Source organism: Misgurnus anguillicaudatus, chromosome 12 (genome assembly GCF_027580225.2).
Source record: "Misgurnus anguillicaudatus chromosome 12, ASM2758022v2, whole genome shotgun sequence".
NCBI lineage: Eukaryota > Metazoa > Chordata > Actinopteri > Cypriniformes > Cobitidae > Misgurnus > Misgurnus anguillicaudatus.
The window spans coordinates 36,580,466-36,601,447 of record NC_073348.2 but is presented as its reverse complement, the minus strand read 5'-3'; the positions used below and the strand labels follow the sequence as shown (position 1 = coordinate 36,601,447).

The window sequence follows — 20,982 nt, the reverse complement described above, 5'->3', positions numbered from 1 at the left end:
AATAATGTAAAGTTTTCATAAGATCCTCTGGGGTCAATGTTTTAGCATGAGAAGCTTGATGCTGTCGGGAGAACAAGCACCCGAGTGCCTCTCGCGGAAATTATTAGATGTTGATGGCTTACGTTTCTTTCCTGTCACAGAAAACCATCACAGGTTTAGCGATGCAATTAAAGTATTATTTTGTTTTGTTTGTTGATCACGAAGTACAAAGTAGATGAGGAAAACTAGGACTCCGTGTACTCAGCGCGCCGTCATTGTTTGTTTACATTGGGTGACTGGTGGGCTGTAATATCAGGAATGGATTTATTGCGTTCTGTAAAAAAGGAGGAGTGGCGTTTGTCGCATTTTGGGAAAAAAGAGAGAAAAGATGACAGAATATCACGGCGGGTATTGGATTTTGCGTAAAATTAAGAATTTACTTTTAACTACTGACCTGATATAATACTGATTTTGTCAGTAACTCATTTTTTTCAAAAATGGCGTTTATCGCGTTTTGGAACCAAACTCTTCATATGCTCATATTTCCGTGGCCCCGCCATGGACTTTCTTTTCTGTGGAATTCTCACGGATTGGTTACTCAACTGCCTTTTCCCACCTTCAAACCATTGTCGCTTCGGCCTAGGGCCAGATTTGGTGTTTGCGTTAGTATATCACTTTAAGTATTTGTTTATACTATTTTTTCTGATGTATTCTTTTATATTTTCTAAACTTGACAATGACTCGCCTGGTGTTGGGGTTAGAATTGGGTTTGGGCAGGGATGTCATTTTATGTAAATCCAACCCTAAACCGAAGCGACAATGGCAAGAAAACAGGACAAAACAGTTGAGTAACGAATCCGTGAGAATGCCACGGAAAAATGAGCAAAAAATTCCGTGACTATGCCATGGAAATTTGTGAGATCAGGTTGCTTTTGTAGAAGCTCACAACATTGTAGTGCTGTTATATTCACAGCCATTGACAGAGTTACCTTTGATAAAACCAGTAATTATAATGACAATAACACCACATGATGTGTGTGATAGTGTAAAGCTCCTGCTGATTGGGAGCCCTGTTTTCTCGTATCTGTGAATACGCTTTAAAAAAAAGACTTCAAAGCTCTTCTAGCATTTCAGCGCAGTGTTTTCCATAAACCAAAAGCAGTTCAGTGCTAATGCAACATTCTAGCTATGCGTACGTGTTTGTAAGCATGACTCTAATGTCTGTCTCTACTTTCTGTCTATATAAGGTTTTGACTTGAATTATTGGAGAGGGTCGCCCCCAAAGAAATGATGGATTACAACAGTAGCATAGCAGGATCCCTGCCAGCAGAGTTACAGCTGCAAAAATGGCAATAAAATGTATTGCTTTCGAAAGGTCTACCCCACGGCTGATAGCTGGTGTAAGATCTACTGTATAGTCGATTGGTGCCGACTGTCTGCTCGACCCTAATACCTCAGCACTCTGGGAATTTATGTGTCTGCATATTTAGCAGTTGTTTTGCCAAGTTGCTTGCTTGTAGACAAATACGAGATGTGATGTTTATGCCAATCAAAGGTTATGGAGGGAAAATGCATCTTTAAAGAAGGAAACAGGGATTGTATGCCTGGTGTTTGTATCCACTGGCAACTCTAGGGTTAAAAGCCTGACTCTCTAACCATTAAGCCACCCTTATGAAAATTTGCATGTTTGTTATGCATTTGACTGTGCATTCACGTACATGAAAAAAACAAACTACACACTAAGCATTAGGCCACGATTGCCCCCTATCCATGCCTTACCATAAAATATGATGATGCAAGGTTTGTTTTATGGCTGTACTATGCTACTTTTTTTAAATAGTGGTTCTAGTGGAGCAAAATTAACTGACATTTATGCTTTTTGCTGACACTTTAACCCAAAGAGATTTATTGTACGCATTTTCTATTGGTATGTGAAAATTCTGATAAATTAAAAAAATAAATCAACATACATTTAAGGTAGTCCAACAAATATTAAAATGATGTAAAAATACACTTTTTGCATTAAATATTAAAAACTTTTGCATTTCAGTATAAGAATATATACGACCATTAACAGGTATATTTGTAGCAATAGCCAACAATACATTGTGGGGATCAAAATTATAAATTTGTTATGCCAAAAATCATTAGGATATTAAAGCAACACCAAAGAGTTTTTTTTATCTTAAAATAACGTTTCCAAAAAAGTTTCAGTGGTTCATCCACTCAAAACACGGTGAATGGCACTTTCACATTCGCTTTGCAGCCCTCTATCGGCCAAAACCGCACTAAAGAAGTTTCCAACCATCGGGTCGCGGTCCTGTAGTTCGAGTGAAAACTACAAAAACTTGCTTTACGGCAGACCTACAATCCTATGCTGCAGTATTTACGACAGTGGTAATGAACAATTACTCTTCTAACCTGTAGGGGGAGCAAAGAGCAAAAACTCTTTAGTGTTGCTTTAAGTAAAGATACTTTGTGAACTTTCTACCAAAAATATATAAAAAAATTATATATCATTAGTAATGTGTTGCTAAGGACTTCATTTGGACAACTTTAAAGGCAATTTTTTTCAATATTTCGATTTTTTGCACCCTCAGATTCCAGATTTTCAAATAGTTGTATGGCCAAATTAAGATTTTGGTCCCAAAACGCGATAAACGCCATTTGAAAAAAAATTGGTTACGCCAAAATCAGTATTGTATCAGGTCAGTATTAAAAAGTCAATTCTTAATTTTACGCAAAATCCGATATCCGTTGTGTTATTCTGCCATCTTTTCTCCCTTTTTCCAAAGCGCGACAAACGCCAGTCCTTCTTCTCTGCAAAATGCAATAAATCTGCTCAACCAATTACAGCGCACCATTCCACGCATTGTAAACAACAATGGCGGAGCTTTGAATACACACAGAATCCTAGTTTTACTCATCTGCTTTGTACTTCGTGATCAACAAATAAACAAAAACAAAATAATACTTTTGATGGCATTGCTAAACCTGTGGTGGTTTTCTGTGGTGGGGAAGAAACGTAAGCCATCAAAATAAAATAATTTACGTGAGAGGCACTCGGGAGACGGAAAAATGCCGGCTGTTGCTTGTTCTCCCGACAGCATCAAGCTTCTGTCATGCTAACACATTGACCGCAGGGGATCTTATGAAAAACTTTCCATTATTTTACTCTTAGTCAATGAAAATCGAGCAGGACCAAAATATTTTACAGCCGATCGCTGTCAAAAAAGTTCAGCAACGACATCCCAATGATGACAGCAGCAATGACAGTGTTCTTAATATGACAAAGTAAGTGTTTTGATTAATGCCATTAATGTTTATTTTTTTAATCAGTGTAAACCACTAGTCAACTAAATGAATATAATATGGCAAAGATGAATGAACATTTATATACTGATTCAATAGATTAATAGCATTTAAAAAAAATTTATTTATTGGATTTTGCGGAAATTCGCGTTTTTTATAATAAATCATTGAAAATCAAATTATGGATTTGAATTTTTTATGTTTTTATAACCGTAAAATGAAAGTTAGTAACAGAAAATTGTGGTTTTCATCTTGTCACTTTCTTGATATAGAAAATACATTTTTATCCAAATTAGTCTAAATGGATTTATTGCGTTTTGGAACCAAACTCTTCAAATATTGTCCTATCATAACAAACCACACATCAATGGACAGCTTATTTACTCAGCTTTCAGATGATATATAAATCTCAATTTCAAAAAAATTACCCTTATGACTGTTTTTGTGGTCCAAGGTCACATATTACATTAGCAGCACAAAAGGTTCTGGATTCAATTTCCTATATAGCTTTTGTGAGACAGTTTGGATAAAAGCATCTTCAGAATATAACTTCTCTTAAAAACAATGGTTAGATATAATCTTACACCTGTTGTTTACAGCAAGCGACATGTACTGTACCGTGAGTTCCCCGTGTGGGACTGGTGATTATACGCAGATAAGCTTTAGAGATGCTTATCTAACACCAGTTCACAGAACTGCTTATCTGATGGGATTAAGTCAAGCATTGAGGCATGAGGCGCAGCCATTTGCCACATCGAGGCAAAGTAAAAAAACAGATTTATGAAAGATAATTTAAGATTGAACGTTACGCGAGGCCGGTTTGGAGGAACAAAACACTCCAAATAAAGGTGCTACACGATGCCATAGAAGAATCGTTTTTGGCTGTATGGTTCCATAAAGAACTTTAAGCACTTTAGTGGAAATTTTTTGACTGTAAGGTTCTGTAGGGAACCAAAAATGTTTCTTCTATGGCATCGATGTGTAGCATCTTTATTATCTAAAAAAGGAGTGAGACTTGTGGATGACCCTTCTGCTGTCAGCCCTCCGGGAGGCCGACCGTTCACACGATATGTAGGTCAGACACATTTAAACACAGCGTGCAAGGAGGTCAAGAAGCAGGAATGAAAAACATAAGAGGGTAGATTAAAGAGCAGACAGATGAGAGAGGGGTCCAGTTCACCTAAAAATGAACTTGATCACAAATCATATAAGTGAAACCAAAGAACAGATGTAAGATGTATAGTTACAGAAGGTTCATATTTCCTAAAATATGGGCTACACAAATCGACATGTGCTTACTACAAATAAAGATCCTTCGAAAACTCTTTTTTGTTTTACAAACCACTGAAAACATCCACAGGACCACATGTGGGTCAGACTCTCATCATGCCATCATGTCTTGGGCAATGATAGCTGATGTATATTTAACAGCCATGCGGGGAGCCAAACATGCTCAGCAGTATGAGGAAGATGTTATGTGACAAATATCAACTCCTTGCCGCTCTGAGCACAACCTCGAACGTTTCGCAGGAAACGCATCGCAGGCGACCCCCAAAACCGAGACCTCGACACAAAAGGGGATAATTACACAGAGAGTTGTCGCTGTTTCATCTGCAGCCCTGCTGACTACTTTATTAAACAGATTCATCATTTGATTTCGTTACGGAGGCAGTATGGGCGAGATGCTATCGGTTGCCTCGCAGGAGATCCGCTTGATGAAATAACAACTGCTGCTGCACCGTCTCGTATTATCGCATGAGGGGCTTTTAGAAGCGTTTTATTTTTTTTAAATGTGTGAGTGATTACACTAGAAAGGAGATTTAAAAACTGTCAAAGAGCGCAGGCTGCTCACGTGGAGATGTGCGCAACATGCAGACCACCAAAACTATTTTCTGAATTTTGCATGTTAGTGGTGCTTGCCTTCGGAAAATCAGGGCTATGATATTTGAACCCAAAATTAAAATAAATAAATAAATATTAAATTACTTAAGATATATACACTTACCTAAAGGATTATTAGGAACACGATACTAATACTGTGTCTGACCCCCTTTCTCCTTCAGAACTGCCTTAATTCTACGTTGCACTGATTCAACAAGGTGCTGGAAGCATTCTTTAGAAATGTTGGCCCATATTGATAGGATACCATCTTGCAGTTGATGGAGATTTGTGGGATGCACATCCAGGGACAAAGCTCCTGTTCCATCACATCCCAAAGATGCTCTATTAGGTTGAGATCTGGTGACTGCGGGGGCCATTTTAGTACAGTGAACTCATTGTCATGTTCAAGAAACCAATTTGAAATGATTCGAGCTTTGTGACATGGTGCATTATCCTGCTCGAAGTAGCCATCAGAAGATGGGTACATGGTGGTCATAAAGGGATGGACATGGTCAGAAACAATGCTCAGGTAGGCCGTGGCATTTAAACAATGCCCAATTTGCACTAAGGGGGCTAAAGTGTGCCAAGAAAACATCCCTCACACCATTACACCACCACCACCAGCCTCCACAGTGGTACCAAGGCATGATGGATCTATGTTCTCAATCTGTTTACGCCAAATTCTGACTCTACCAGGCAAAATTTGTCCAGTATTCAACTGTCCAATTTTGGTGAGCTCGTGCAAATTGTAGCCTCTTTTTCCTATTTGTAATGGAGATGAGTGATATCGGTGGGGTCTTCTGCTGTTGTAGCCCATCCACCTCAAAGTTGTGCGTGTTGTGGCTTCACAAATGCTTTGCTGCATACCTCAGTTGTAACTAGTGGTTATTTCAGTAAAAGTTGCTCTTCTATCAGCTTGAATCAGTCGGGCCATTCTCCTCTGACTTCTAGCATCAACAAGGCATTTTCGCCCACAGGACTACCACAGTCCTGTAAACCCTAGAAATGGTTGTGTGTGAAAATCCCAGTAACTGAGCAAATACTAAGACCGGCCCGTCTGGGACCAACAACCACACTGCGCTCAAAAATGCTTAAATCACCTTTCTTTCCCATTCTGAAATTCAGTTTGGAGTTCAGGAGATTGTCTTGACCAGAACACACCCCTAAATGCATTGAAGCAACTGCCATGTAATTGGTTGATTAGATAATTGCATTAATAAGAAATTGAACAGGTGTTCCAAATAATCCTTTAGGTGTTGTTAGAAACATGCAACCATCTTTTTTCTAATAGCTTAATTGTCATCATCATAAACGTAATTTCCTTTTTTTTTTATAAAATGTGACATAGATTTACCCCATATATGTGTGGTTTTGTCAAAGAAGGCTAAGTTTACTTTAACTGTTACAAACAGAATATTCAATACAATGTGCTTTTTCTTGCTTTCTCTCATATGCTCTTTGTCTTTCTTACTTTCCCTCCAGCCACCGAGCCTCCATTTATAAAACAAAGCATTTTTTTTCCGGCAGAGGTGCGAAGAGAGAAAAATCAATGTGGTTAAAAGAGCCCTGATAGCGAGACATCTTTAGAAGCTCACAGCATCAGCACCACAGTAAATCCATCTTTTCTCTTGCTCCCTATAATGGAACAACAGTCAGGCTGACAATATATTTACACTCCATAATAGTCTATTCTTTCAGGCGTTATGTTCTGCTAAAGTAAAGCATTCAATCTTTTCCCCAGGATCACCGCTGAAGGTGTCAAGAGAAGCGCCAAAGGGTATTTTGCCACATTAGGCTCTCATACAACAGATTTAAAGGGTAGAGGTTCACAAATAACATGGCGGCTTGTTATTGTTTGGGCTTGTTTGGAGATACGCTTGTGATGAAACCAGGAGCGGAGGAACTAAATTGCAGCTGTCGAAATCTCTCAAACTGGGTTAATTGCTCAGGGATGGGGAGGCAACATGGATTTCATTACAAAGACTTTCCCCGCGATAATGACTTTCTCTGTATACCTGCCCAGCACCCACGGAGAAAGACATTCCCTGTTTTTTACAGTCTCTTTGGTGAAGTGATGACATCTGAAGGAGGATTTCATCTAAGAGAAATGTTTATTGAGTTTTACCTGTCCAGATTTGACAGATGGAGACTACAGAGGCAAAAACGCAAGGAAATGATTCCAGGAATTATAGCGATACGATTCTGTAGCATATTTTATTAGTTTTTGACAGGTGCTTGTAGGGCAGCAACAACATCCTTACTTACATGATGGGAAATGTCAGTCTTAGTGGAAGGAGAAAAATGCACGCTTAAAAATAAAGGTGCTTCACGATGACATCCGTTTTTGGCTGAATCGTTCCATAAAGAAACTTTTTGTTTTAAAAAAGGAATATTCGGAGTATTGGCCCAAACCAAGAGTACTCCTCTGTCCTTAACTGGGATAGATATACCATCCGAGAGTGAAGCGATGGGGTGGAGGAGGGATGCTTCAAAAACTGTCACGGGACAGAGGCGAGGAACGCTATATAGACGGCTTCATCGGACACAGGTGCGGTGATGCGATACGCTTCTGGTCCGAACTTAACTTCCGGTTTTAGTTTTTTAATGGTCTGACTAGTTGCTAAACTGAACTCTTGAACAAATACCTCATCGAAAATAACAAATGTTTTGATTTCCTAGGTAATCTACGTGTTGTTTATTTTGCTTGTTATATAAATAAACTACGTTTAAAGTACTTTGCTGTTATTTATTCTTAGCAGAGTTTACCAGAAGTCACGTGTTAACCACGAAAGCCGCTTGTTTATGTTGTTACTGCTGAAACCGTCTATATAGAAACCTCTTTGAATGATTGGTGGATTACATGACCATGCTCCTCCAAAATTAGTTAAATAAACTTCATTTAACTCCTTCTCTGCCAGCCTTTTTTTAAAAAGTTGCCAGCCAGCGGCAACATTTTTCAGGATTTTCACAAAAGTTTAATGTCTTCCAGAAAATGTTCTTCTTTAAATATATAAACATACAATATATCAAATGAAACCCACTGTTTTAAAAAAAGTTTCATACTACCTTCATTAGTTCTCTTTTTATTACCCCTCAAATATGGGTAGGTTTCTTCAAAAACACCAGTTTTGAGCAAAAAGGTGCGAAAATTCCCTTCTTGTGAAGGACTTAGAGATCAGATTCAGACCGATGATCAAAACATACATGGACATACAGCTGTTTGCTGTAGGGCGATACCTACGGGTTTTATAAGTTGTGAAAGAGCGCCACCTGGTTGATAATAACGCTATTTCAAACTTTTCTCTTTTTTGACGAGTTAACTTGGCAATGGGGGGAAAGAGTAAGACATCTTATAGATGGAAATCAGTCATGTGACGTTTTACGTCATGCCGCCATCTTGAGGACCTAGCGAGTACCAGTAGGCTACTGACAAGCATTCGTCAGCTTGCTACGATTTACGGATTTCTTATCTTTTACTGTCTATGATTCTTACGGATACAGTAAAGGGCTACGAAAGACAGCATGTCGCACCTCGACTGTCATAAAAAGAAACGCTACTTTAAAAAAATATATCTTTGTTAAGTTGTGATGCCTACTCAATCCCTGATGCGTTCTTCTACCAAACTACCACTATTTTACAACGTAAGAAGGCGCGACACAACATGAAACTTTGCTCGAAGTATCACCTGGATCTCCACACATGAACGTGAGCACCGAGAACACCGTTTGTGTACACAGAGTTCACCAAAAAGAAAGGCTTTGTACAACTGACTTTGGCTGTAATGGTGTCCGCTCGTCATCTCTGCCAGACGAAAATAATCGATTTCCGAATGCGAATGAATGAATCTCCTTTTTCAACTAAAAGGTCAATATTGTTTGTCACTTGCGACAAAAAAACGAATTATCCGTGCATTTTTATGGAACTATGCTTTAGGAGCTATTCATCTTTACCCTCCTCCCTACGTCTTATTCGGAGATCGATACATCTTGACTGGGAAGATGGCGGCGAGCGGACGCCAAATCAACCAAAGTCAGTTGCCCAAAACCCTCTCTCCAGCAAACTCTGTGTTCACAAACAACGTTCTCAACGCTCGAGTCCACATGCAGAGACACAGGTGACACTTCGAGCAAAGTAACATATTGCAGGCATAGCTTCTAGTTCTTTTGCGACCACTTCAGGTACTCAAAATGGCGTCAGACAAGTGAGTGACGTCAGCTGATATTCATGTATAGAATTACCAATCCTTGACTTTATTTTACCCAAAGATTTCCAAGCTCCTATGTCAGCTGTCATCCTCACAATGGAGATGTGTACTAATAAGGGGAAGAGGTGGACAGATTGAGAACCCTTACCAGGCCTGAGACTTCCTCCTGGGCACGTTCTGTTTGGTCCACTTGGAGTGTGGGGTCAGGTGATAGATCAGCTGTCTGCAGATCTTTTCTGAGGACTTGAGAGCATCAGAATCCTGCAAAAGCCAGAAGATGTGTGATGAAGTGCTATTGTAAAAGACAGGAGACTCAATAAAGCGCCAATCAAGGAACAACCCAAAGGAACTTCCAAGAATGCGTACAAAGTCTGGTGCTATTTAAAGAGTGCTATTGACTTGGCAGTAAGTCTTTAGCTGTAGTGAAAGCACTGTGATGCTTTACCTTACAGTAACTTTACAACAGTTAAGCGGTGTTGGGGAAACCAGAGAATCCAAAGATCAACATACAGAGGTACAAAATTAATTTTGAGATTATTTGCATTTGCTTAAAACTTTAACAGCCCATTTCTTGATTCATTTAGACTACTGTTAAGCAGAACAAATACATTTACAGTATAATGGCTTTAAGATATGCTGAATAAAGTAAAAATGACTGTATTACAGTAATGAGAATCTAATGAGAATCGCTATTGAGAATAATGACAGCTCTACACAACGGCATTTCAATAATGAGAATTTGGTGCTAATTGTAATATAATGCCACAACACAAAAAATCTTAATGGTTTTGAAATGAGCTCATGTAATTTCTTTTTAATAAGAATTAAAATGATTAACAATGTGTTTGCGTTGGCTACGTTACAATGGCTTTGAATGTGGCTCATCCAGTAATCATGCATGTTTTAAAGCCAGATATAAAAAAACACTTATACGTTTGATTTACTGGCACGTTACGGTACATTTAAATAATCGTAATAATCTCTCTATTCATCACTCAAAGATGGGCAATAAGGGCCAAGCAGAAAAACCATTAAAATGTCATTTGATATCATATATATAATTTCATTTCTTCATTTAAGGTGATGCAACTGAGCTTCACAGAGCAACATTCATACTTTCTTAATGTGCATCTTTATTAAATGTGATTTAATGACTATGGGCTAAAAGGTTGGTTTAATATGATCTCAATGTTTTCCCTTAACAATTTCTGCATCAAAACAGGCTTCGACTCGACTCTTCCTCTTTAAATGGATTGGCCGAAGAGAAGTAAATCTAATTAGGGCTAAAGCACAACAACTAGACCAGGAAAGCAATACACAAAGACTAGAAACAGGCATTGACTCAAGCGCATGTGCCCATCTCATCTTGTTTATGATCTTTATTTAGATGAAATGACACAAACTAGCTATTGTTACATCAATGGTTTCATTGAGACGTCTCTTGATGGTTATTAAGACAAACAGAGACGTTTATTTAATCTCTGTCGCATACAAATCTGCCCAATGGTAGCAGTGAGTGACAGCAATTACTGGACTACTTACATTTAATTTTTTATTGAACTCCTGTAATAAAGACGCTGGCCGTTCGATACGCACAGAGTGTAATTGTCGACTTCGGCTAATGTCCGATTGCTGATTGATCTGTTTAATACACAACTGTCACAATTTAATGAAAGGAAACGTCAATGGAAAATATACAAACAAAAGCTCATTAAAATGCCTCGCCATATTTCCCATGATGGCTATCATAAAAACTGCTCGATTGAAGAACTAACGTCAGCAGACTCCTGGGACACTGAGATTCATTAGATTGTGTTGCACTGTATTATATACCTGTAAGAGATCAGGGGCCAGATTTACTAAATGGGGCAAATTAGCGTGAGAGCGCAATTCCAAAAAACCGCAGATGGGAGTGGTAATATTTGAAGGTTTTACTACAAACTCGCAAATTAAATAACACATGCGCAACAGCTAATTTCCATAATGACCAATGCAATCTACTAGGAGCTGCGCAAATTAGTTCAGACATCTAAGCTGAAAATGCGGGATGTGAAATCCCAGCAAACAAAGCCATAAGACACCAGAAATAACCGGAGGACAAAAATGAAGGTTTACAACACCTGGTATTGTGTGACTTCTCCTACTGACTTATTTTTATTTCATCCAGCAAATAAAAATAACATGGCTTGGCAAACAACATTTTTGAATAATGTGTTTCTCTGGTATTCCGAAAAATTGTTACGTGTGAAAAAAATCCTCTCCCTTGTACCATGTGCTTTCTGATCTCTGTGATGCCTCCTCCTATCAGCAACAATTGCAGTCATTTCGAGCACAAACTGTTTTTTTGTTAAATAATGGCGCAAATAGTAGTAATATCACATGCGTAAACATTAGTAAATGGCAATGCGTAAATCATTTAAATACTCTCCTCTCATACATTTTGTGTCTGAAAGTTACAAAAATAACTGGACTGCACTTTCTCAGCACTAATTATCCACAGTGTGTCCTAATAAATCCCAACAGTCGTTATTTAACGATAAAATGATGGTTTGTGCTGGCGCAAGCTGTTAGCAAATCAGGCCCTTTTTGGTAAAAAATGCGCTAATCGCGTGTAGTTGGATGCTTGAACATGTGAGTCCACTTGCTTCATTCAGGCGTGAAACCCGTGCGTGAAATTCTAGTCATTCGAGAAATTTGCATCATGGGAGGGGCGCTGAGACTGCGCCACTCTGCTTGCTTCCTGTAATCACGTCACTACTACAGGAAGGTCCTGATTGGTTAATACGGCACGGAAATCCTCCGTTCAGATTTTTCAACTTGCACGTTTCCCACGGCAAAGCTCAATTCACACAGAACGTGCCATCCATTCCACGCCATTCGCGACGCGCTTACCGTGTGTATCACACCGCAGGATGCCTAATTGCGTCTTTTCATTGACTTAAAGCAACACTAAAGAACTCTGGCTCTTTGCTCCCCCTACAGGTTAGAAGCGTAATTGTTCATTACCACTGTCGTAAATACTGCAGCATAGCTGGCTCTGATTGGATTGTAGGTCTGCCGTAAAGCAAGTTTTTGTAGTTTTCACTCGAACTACAGGACCACTACCCGACGGTTGGAAACTTCTTTAGTGCGGTTTTGGCCGATATCAAGTCATCACATCTCGGACCTTTAACTACCCGCATCATAGGTTTGTGTGTACGCTCGTCTTCGCTTATTGGCGGCGATGGCTTACCCGTTTCGGACACTGCATGTCCCGGGCCAAATTGAGCAGGAGCTCGTGGGATATCGGATCCACCAGGTTGAGGAAGGCGGCATTTTTGTAGAGGATCTCATTAAGAGATGTTCCCTCAAGACCCAAGTCCTGTTGAGATAGAAAGAAGATACAGAGAGAAAGGGATGGTTAAGCATGTAGGATTACAAATTCAAGTAGAACCCTTAAAGGTCACCGTGGTATTCAACAACTTAATCCTTTCATCCTTAATCTCCATTCGGGAGATTACGTGAGGTTGTTATGGAATGACATGAATCCGTAGAGATAAAGTAATCTCCAAATCATGTTTACTTCTTGCGCTTTATTAAAACAGCCGAGCGAGTTGTTGATCTAGCACTGGTAACCTTTAAGTCCAGCTTCTTTACGTAAGGCAGAGAAAGCGTGTACTGACACAATGACAGCTTATTAGCCAGACTTATCTTATACCGGCCTTGTTTTTCCTCTACTGAACACTGTGGCTGACAACTAGTAAAGAAACTCACATCGCTGAATCAAGAGAAGTTTCCAGGGGATAATGTTCCTGTATAATCTACTGGCCTGCACAATTTGTACAACAAAGCAAATGCTCAGGGAATTGGAGAGAAATATTTTCGCTTCAGAAGCAAATGTCAACATTGTAAGAGGTCCTTCACGATGCTATAAAAGAAAAACATTTTTGGCTGTATGCTTCCATAAGAGACCTTTAATATCTGAAGTACCTTACTATTCTTTGTACACTGTCAGAAAAAATACCCTTTATAAAAAGGTCCTAATATGTACCATTTAGGTACAGATATATATACATTTTGTACCAATATGCAGTCTTGGATACCATTATCTCCCTGAGGAACTAATATGAACTTTTTAGGTGCAAAGGTGTACTTGTTGAAAGGGTGGGTACTGCCCCAGTGACAGCCAGGGACCATTTTTCTGATAGTGTAGTGTCATATCCAAACCAAAGCACGCTTGGGCAGATTTAACCCCCAAAGCCTGGTTCGTTTGACTAGATTGATAAAAGTACAGTGTGATTGCGTGCTTCTGGGGTTTGGATAATGCGAGTGTGCCCTTAAAGGTTCTTTAGATTTTAAGGTAGCGTGCACACAAAAGCGTTTACACTGGTGGGCAGCCTACGTGTTCAATTGTTTCAAATGGAAGTGCATCGCCTTTTTAAAAAAAGCAAGCAGGCTGATTGTGCCCGCGCTGAGAACCAGCGCTTGGCGGTTTTTCCATGATCAGCGTTAAGCACTGTGAGTTAAAAAAAAAAGTAACTTTGGGTGAAACGCTCAGCTCGTCAATGTCACTTCTCACTTAGCTATCCAATCACAGTGGAGGAGGGGTGGGACAAATATTACAACAACCAACTGATGCTTCGTTCAACAACTGATAAACAAAGCAGAAGTATTATAGCAACCAAAGCACTCAGCTTAAAAAAAGCTGGCAAGCGCCTACAGTCGGCGTCCGCCTGGCATTTTCAGCTGTGTTTAAATGCTTTGGTGTACACGCTCCCTAATAAAAGGTAAGTTCTTTGGGAACCAAAAATGGTTCTTGGTTAAGAGCCTTATGGAGCACCTTAATTTTTAAGGGTTTACAACTGCCCATGAGTCAATCCTAAAACAGATTCCTAAGAAACTGATGCAGGCTGAGGAATGTTTTGGTAATTCCAAGGAAAACCCCTCATCAGTTTTCCCACACTCCTTTTGGTTTAGGGCTGGGGTTTTTTCTCAGGGATTTTACCAGTAAGTTTGGAAGCTTATCAAGCTGCTAAAATCATTTGAAGTATAAAATAGCAGAATGCTGTGGAAAAATAAATCCACACCTGAATTACACACTTAAAAATAAAGGTGCTTAAAAAGGTTCTTCATAGAAGAACTATATATATTTTTAAAGTTGTGTTTTTGGGCCATTTTGCCTTAGAAGAACAGTATTACAGGAGATGATAGGAGAGTACAGGGTGGAGAGAGGGGTCTGGGATCGGGAAAGGACCTCGAGCTGGGATACGAACTTGGGTCGCCGAAAGAACATCTGCACTGTATTTCGGAGCACTACACCATCCGACATAAGAACTATTATTGGTTCCTCACAGAAGGAGGTCAAAGGTTCTTAGAAGAACCATTTCTTGCATACCTTAAAAAACTGATCTTTTGTCACTACAAAGATCCTTTTGTAAAACTGAAAGGTTCTTCAGATGTTAACCATTTGTTCTTTAGGGACCATTTAGCCGAAATGGTTCTTCTTCGGTGTCATTTTGAATCACCATTATTTTTATTGAAAACAAAGCAAAAACTGCTTTTTAAATAGGAGTCATACTGTCCCTTCCTCGTGGGTGGTTCAGAGCTAGAATTTGTTTCTGGCTACAGAAGATATATCTGGGGTAGTAAAGATAAAAGTGCAATCAAACAGACAACATTTTAAATTGACTGATATTATACAACCATAATCTTCAAAGCATTAACATCCACAGCGTGTGCTCAGCAGAGCTTGTAAGCCGGGTTGCCTTTGCTCAATGCGAATCAACAGCAGAAAATGAATTACTTTCATAGAAGAGCTACAATAGAGATAAGCAATGCTGCTTTGTTTAATCTTTTCGCTTTTTCTCTTGGGCGAAAGGAAGCAGTTCGACCCCTGTTGATTAACATCCTTTCTTCCCTAAACGTAAAAGCTGCTTTTGCGATTCACCGAAATTCATTTGTCTTTCAGCATCTTGTGGTGTAAGACGAGAGAATCGCCCTGCCATGACCCTTCTCATCTCCAGCTGGGTGTTAAGAGCTTCCAGGGTCGGTGTGGGTGAGACGACTCCATGTTTGAAAAGCTTTTTGAGCGGCTGGGCATTCGTGTGATGAAGTATCATATCCTGACAGGACCGATGAGGACTGAACATACAATAGTCTGTAAAATCAAACCGAATGCATCATGCATAGACTCACTACATTTTTTAAAGCTATTTTTGAATTAATGAAATAGAAAACAAGTTCGATTCCTCAATAAGATACCTAACTCATCATGCATACATACAACAAGTGTTATTGTTACTACTGCCTATGTGAACAAAACCCCTAACTCTTACAATGATATATGGGTGCATGGGTCATCCTGCACCAGTTTCATGCTGACATAAATAAGATGCCTCAAATCTTGTGTTTTATCATGGATAGCGGTGCTATTACTTTTAAAAATGAGTGGACTTACTGTACCAATTACTAGCAGGTGATAAAGCATAGAAAATCCAACAGATCTTATCTATAAGAGCCATATTGAGATGGGAATATCATGCAGATGAAAATGGCTACTTTATAATTATGCATTTTGCTAGATGCTTTCATCCAAAGCAACTTACAGTCCATTCAAGTTAAAACATTTTTACTAGTATGTGAACCCTGGGATTAAACCCAAAACCAATGCCCTGCTACTAAGACACAATACTAGGTTAGCAAGGCAAACAAACATCTAGCAACCACACAGCGATGCAAAATCCTTCGTAAAGTATATAATAAGTATTGATTCTTTTGTAAACATAGACATGTTGTGATGTTTTCATTTGAATAATTACGATCAGCATGCGCATCAATCTAAGCTCATCTGGTTCCTCATTAGGATGTACATGATGGACTCACAGAGGGAACTGTCAGTCATCAGATGCAATAAGCATTACACCTTAAGACCTCAGGGACGAAAAATAATCAAAACATGTACCCAAACAGTCACTAGGAAAGTAAGGTTTGCTACAAACTATAGATTTGGACTTAAAGAGTGCATATTACTACATCAGAAGTACATATTGCCACATTTATACTTGTACCTAATGGTACATAGGACCTTTTTAAAGAGTACTGACCCAGTGACAGCGTGGTTACATAATTTGAGCATTTTTTTATACAGTGAAGGGGCCAGGGCAGATTTTCTCTCAATAATCTGTTGATATAAGCTCTTTATGGACTGCTTCTGTAAATCTGTGACGTTTTTGGGTCAGTCTACTTAGAACAGTAAAGGAAGATCAAATGTACCACAAACAACAGGTGTTAAAGTAATAAATTACTTTTTTCTATCATGCATGGCCAATAAAAAATGTGGATGTAATACATTACCATTTATCCATTACAAATGAGAGAGCATTTAAAATTTTAAAATTAATTTATTTGTTCATTTATTTTAAACAACCTGAATCCAAGAATGCAATATTGCATTACTGTTTCATAGCTCAGAATACGTAATTAAGATCATATTTAACTTTAATGTAACAATTTATAATTATGAACTTTAAAGAATATGATAGGAAATGCTTCACAGGAAATCTCAGGTAGATTTTGGTATCTAACCCCTTTGTGACATTGTTAAAATATCTACTGAAGACTCGTGTGCAATTACTCAATTCTGTATTCTTCATTTATACTACGAGGCTGTTGAATGCTTTATTCTGATTGGTTGAGAAATGTTCCATGGGTATGCATTATTTTTTGGATATACGCCCATATTACTGTCAAATGTCTTAAAATTAAATAACCACAAAGTCTCTTATAACTGTGGATAAGCAGAGTAATTGACTCCGGTCCTTTGAATTATTTGAAAATAATGCACACCCCACTTCACGTCGTAGGTTGCCATTATTTTTTAATATTTCAACGTTAAAGGAACAGTATGTAAGAAATGTATATCAATTAATCATAAAATGGCCCTGATATGTCACTAGACATTAAGAAATCATTTTCATTTCAAATACTTATATCACTGACAACAGTGGTCCGGCCAGGATAGTCATTTTAAAAGTGGGGTTGCAGCTCTCGACTGATGTTTATGTTGTCATGTTGTGTATGGCCACCAGTTTTGTGATTGCAGTACCGGGTTTGGCCACAATCCTACATACTGTTCCTTTAATTATTCCTTATGTATCAACTTTGAATGCACTGGAAGAAAATGAGGCATTTTTGTCAAATCAACATATATTTTTATGCTACTTTAACTTAAAAAATTAAGCAATTTCAACCTTACTGTAAAAAATTTCTGTAGAAATTACAATATTATTGGCAGCTGTCTGCCAGTAACTTACTGTAGATTTTAATTTATTGTATTTAGGGCAACAGTTTTTTGTCAACTATTCACAGGTCAAAACTTAAAATAGTATGTTGAATTCCCTTGCAAAACCAAGTTGTTTCAACTTATTTTACAGTGATAGATGATCAAGAATATGATGTTAAATTTAATACTATGACTGCAGACTGGTATCTTGGCAAATTACTTTATGACTGCTGGCATCTCTAGTGGAGACTCACTAAAATTAAAAGATTGCCAAAAAGTATTTTTCTCAGTAAACAAAATGAAAATCAGTTCAGAAAAAACTCCCAATTTGCACTAGGAGTGCACTAATTATATATTCATAGAAAAGTAGCTAACAAGCATAAACATATACAATGTGACAACGTGAGTAATGCAGCAATACTTGTTAAAAACCAAAATTATGTGTTTGTACCTTTCTAAGCAGTTTCAACACGTCGATGGCTTGTTCCACCTTTTGCTCTTTCAGCTGGCTTTGGATCTCCCGAACCCAAGCCACTCTTCGCACATACGGACTGGGACTTCTGGATCTGCGCAGCATCCCGGGCAGCTTGTCCGATCTGAGCATCATTGAACTGAGCAACAACTCTCCTCTTCCTCTTCTTCTGCTCATCTTCTCCGCGTCCCCGGAGCGCTCGTGATGCTGGTGTCCCCTCCGAAAGAAAGTCCCCTGGCTGTCCAAACTACCCTGCCTGGTCAGCTTCGATCCCATGTCTCACTTTTCCTACGTCTTTATATCAGTATCAAGCTAAACAACGTAACGCTGTTGCATCAAGCACGCGCACACAGGAGAAATAACACAAGACGCAATATCATCTCAATATTATTATTATTTACAGAGTGCACGAGCATAATTGCATCTCATCGGGTTTTGCGTGTTTAATTTGTCATGTAGATCGATAAAGAACAAAGCTATTTAAAATGCAGCGCTTATACAGATGTATAGGTTACTTTCTCTGTGTTTCTCTCGCTCCTGTGGGCTGTGTTTGTGTTCTTGCAGGATTCTCCACAGGGCACGCCCACAAACGATCTCCCTTCCAATCAGAGCGCCCGATTCCCACATGTGTTTAATAACACACAATCCTTGCAGCTCCACCCAGCTTCTCGAAGCTCCACCCACTTGAAACATGGGAAACCCGCAGAAACCCCGTTTGGCACGTAGCCTGGGTGTATTGTTATTGTATATTTGTAAAATAAATACATTTATAAAATATGAAATAAAACTCTCACTGGCTCTTACATAAATACTGCACGTAATTTTGTGACTGGATAATATGATATGTACCACAATACCACCTCATACCATTAACATTGGCACATTTACAATTCACACTATAAAAATGTCTGGGATATTTTTAACCCATGATGGGTAAATATTGGACAAAACAAAGCTTGGTTAATAATGACCCTATGCTGGGTTTAAAATGACCCAATGTTGGGTTGTTGTTATGCAATCATGGGGTATAATAACCCAGCAGTTGGGTTAAAGCAACCCAACATTGGGTCAGTTTTAACCCAGCGGTGTGCTCAGTCCAAAATTTACCCATTATGAGTCAAAAATAACCCAGACATTCGGGTAACATGCAGTCTAAATAACGATTTAGAAAAAAGTGTGCGTTGAAGAAAAAGTTGTGTCTATGCTTGGTTGAGTCAAATATGGAAATTTTCTAGGTTAATTTAAACCACCGGTTGGGTTATTTTGGATTGAATAAAACTTAAATGCTATAGTGCATAAATATGGCAACCATTCAGTACTACGGTATATATATATATATATATATATATGCAAATAGCCAAAAATATATATATATATATAATATATATATTACATGTAGACCTAACAGTTAAAACCGAAAAAACATGATTACTAGTTAAACCATGGTTATTACCAAATAAGCTGCAACAAAAACTATTAAACCATTGTTGCTATAGTAAAACCATGATTTTACCAATAAAAATAAATATGTGATTTATCAATATTCTTTGTTCATATTTTCTATATGTCCTTAACATCAACCTGCCAAAAGGTAAAATTTTGGCAAAATCTGGCGCATTTGACGTATTTATGTATTATTAATGTCAGGGTTCCCACACCTTAGTTAACTTCAAATTCAAGGGCCTTTCAAGGACTTTTCAGGTCCAATACCTTCAAATTCAAGGACTAAATGTGGGGACACATTTCAAGTAAGAGCAAGGTTACATTGTGTTACCTTTTAAGATACAATGTTACAGTTCCCTTTCGAGGGAACTCGTGCTGCGTCACTGCGGTGACACTTTGGGGACGCCTTCAGGGGTAAGTGCGTCTGAATGTGTATATCAAATTCAAGCAATGGTGAGGCTTAACAACAAAGACAGGCTGACGCGGGAGCCAGGAAGTATATCGCTATCTGAAATATTGACAGAGACTGCGTTACAGGGACGAAGGAAATATGGCAAGGGAGACGCAGTGTCTCGTTCCCTTCTCAGGGAACAACAGTTACATACGTAACCCGAGACTTTTTAATGTGTCAAACACAAATATGCAAAAAAGCATTTTTGTATGAATCAACATTCGCATACAGAAGATATAAGCATTTAAAGTGACCAGTTTAGGATGTGTGCTTAAAAGGCTGTAAATATTATGATATTATCCTACACTACACAGTGAATAATATGGATTTTTTTCCCAGAAAACTTCTTTCATAAAATAGATTCAAGCACTTTCAATGACCTGTATCTATGTATGTATATTTTCAAAAACTTCCCAGGGCCTTGAATTATTTCTCCCAGATTCACAAACTATCAAGGATTTCAAGGACCTGTGGGAGCCCTGTAATGTGCATTGTCCCTGATTAAATAAATAAATAAGAAAAATAGGAGACAATGAGAATATTTAAAATTTTCACCCTAGCCCTAACCTCACAGATTTTCAATAGTGAATCTGATGATTATAACATGTTTGCGACAGCAAATGTGATCATGGTCAGCACACAAACACAGACCTCAATTACTCAGACATCACTGGGGCTCAAATTCATTAACCATTCATTGGTATTCATGAGTTATGTTAAGTGAATGCATCAAGAGGGCATGTCAGATCAGCCAAACGTCTAATTGTTATTCTTTCACGATGACTAAGCAAATGTACTGGAGAACAACGCGAGCAGTGGATTAACCATTATAAGATAAAATGTGTATAATACAAGTTATAATGTAACTAAAACATCCACACTTGGTTTTTTACTGTTGTAAATCTATATATTAGAAAATTATGCCAGATTTACCTTTGGTCCTCACACCAACGGCAATAAAACAATTATGCAGGATATT

The 20,982-nt window shown here is 38.4% G+C and overlaps 1 protein-coding gene and 1 long non-coding RNA gene across 2 annotated transcripts in view; one reads left to right on the top strand and one right to left on the bottom strand.

The window, feature by feature from the left end:
* The window catches only part of lrrc75bb (leucine rich repeat containing 75Bb), a 30,024-nt gene extending 10,899 nt beyond the window's left edge, over positions 1-19,125 (bottom strand). Inside the window, exons 1-3 of the mRNA XM_055207769.2 lie at positions 18,089-19,125; positions 12,610-12,738; positions 9,526-9,638 (exon numbers count right to left, since the gene is read on the bottom strand). Of these exons, the coding sequence (XP_055063744.2) occupies positions 9,526-9,638; positions 12,610-12,738; positions 18,089-18,385 (539 nt within the window). The 5' untranslated portion in view covers positions 18,386-19,125. The remainder of the gene's footprint in view (positions 1-9,525; positions 9,639-12,609; positions 12,739-18,088) is intronic.
* LOC129446587 (uncharacterized) lies at positions 9,633-18,273 on the top strand. The gene is made up of 3 exons (XR_008645224.2): positions 9,633-9,891; positions 15,325-15,511; positions 18,143-18,273. It is a non-coding gene; the product is annotated as an uncharacterized lncRNA (long non-coding RNA).
* Positions 19,126-20,982: the final 1,857 nt, after the last annotated feature.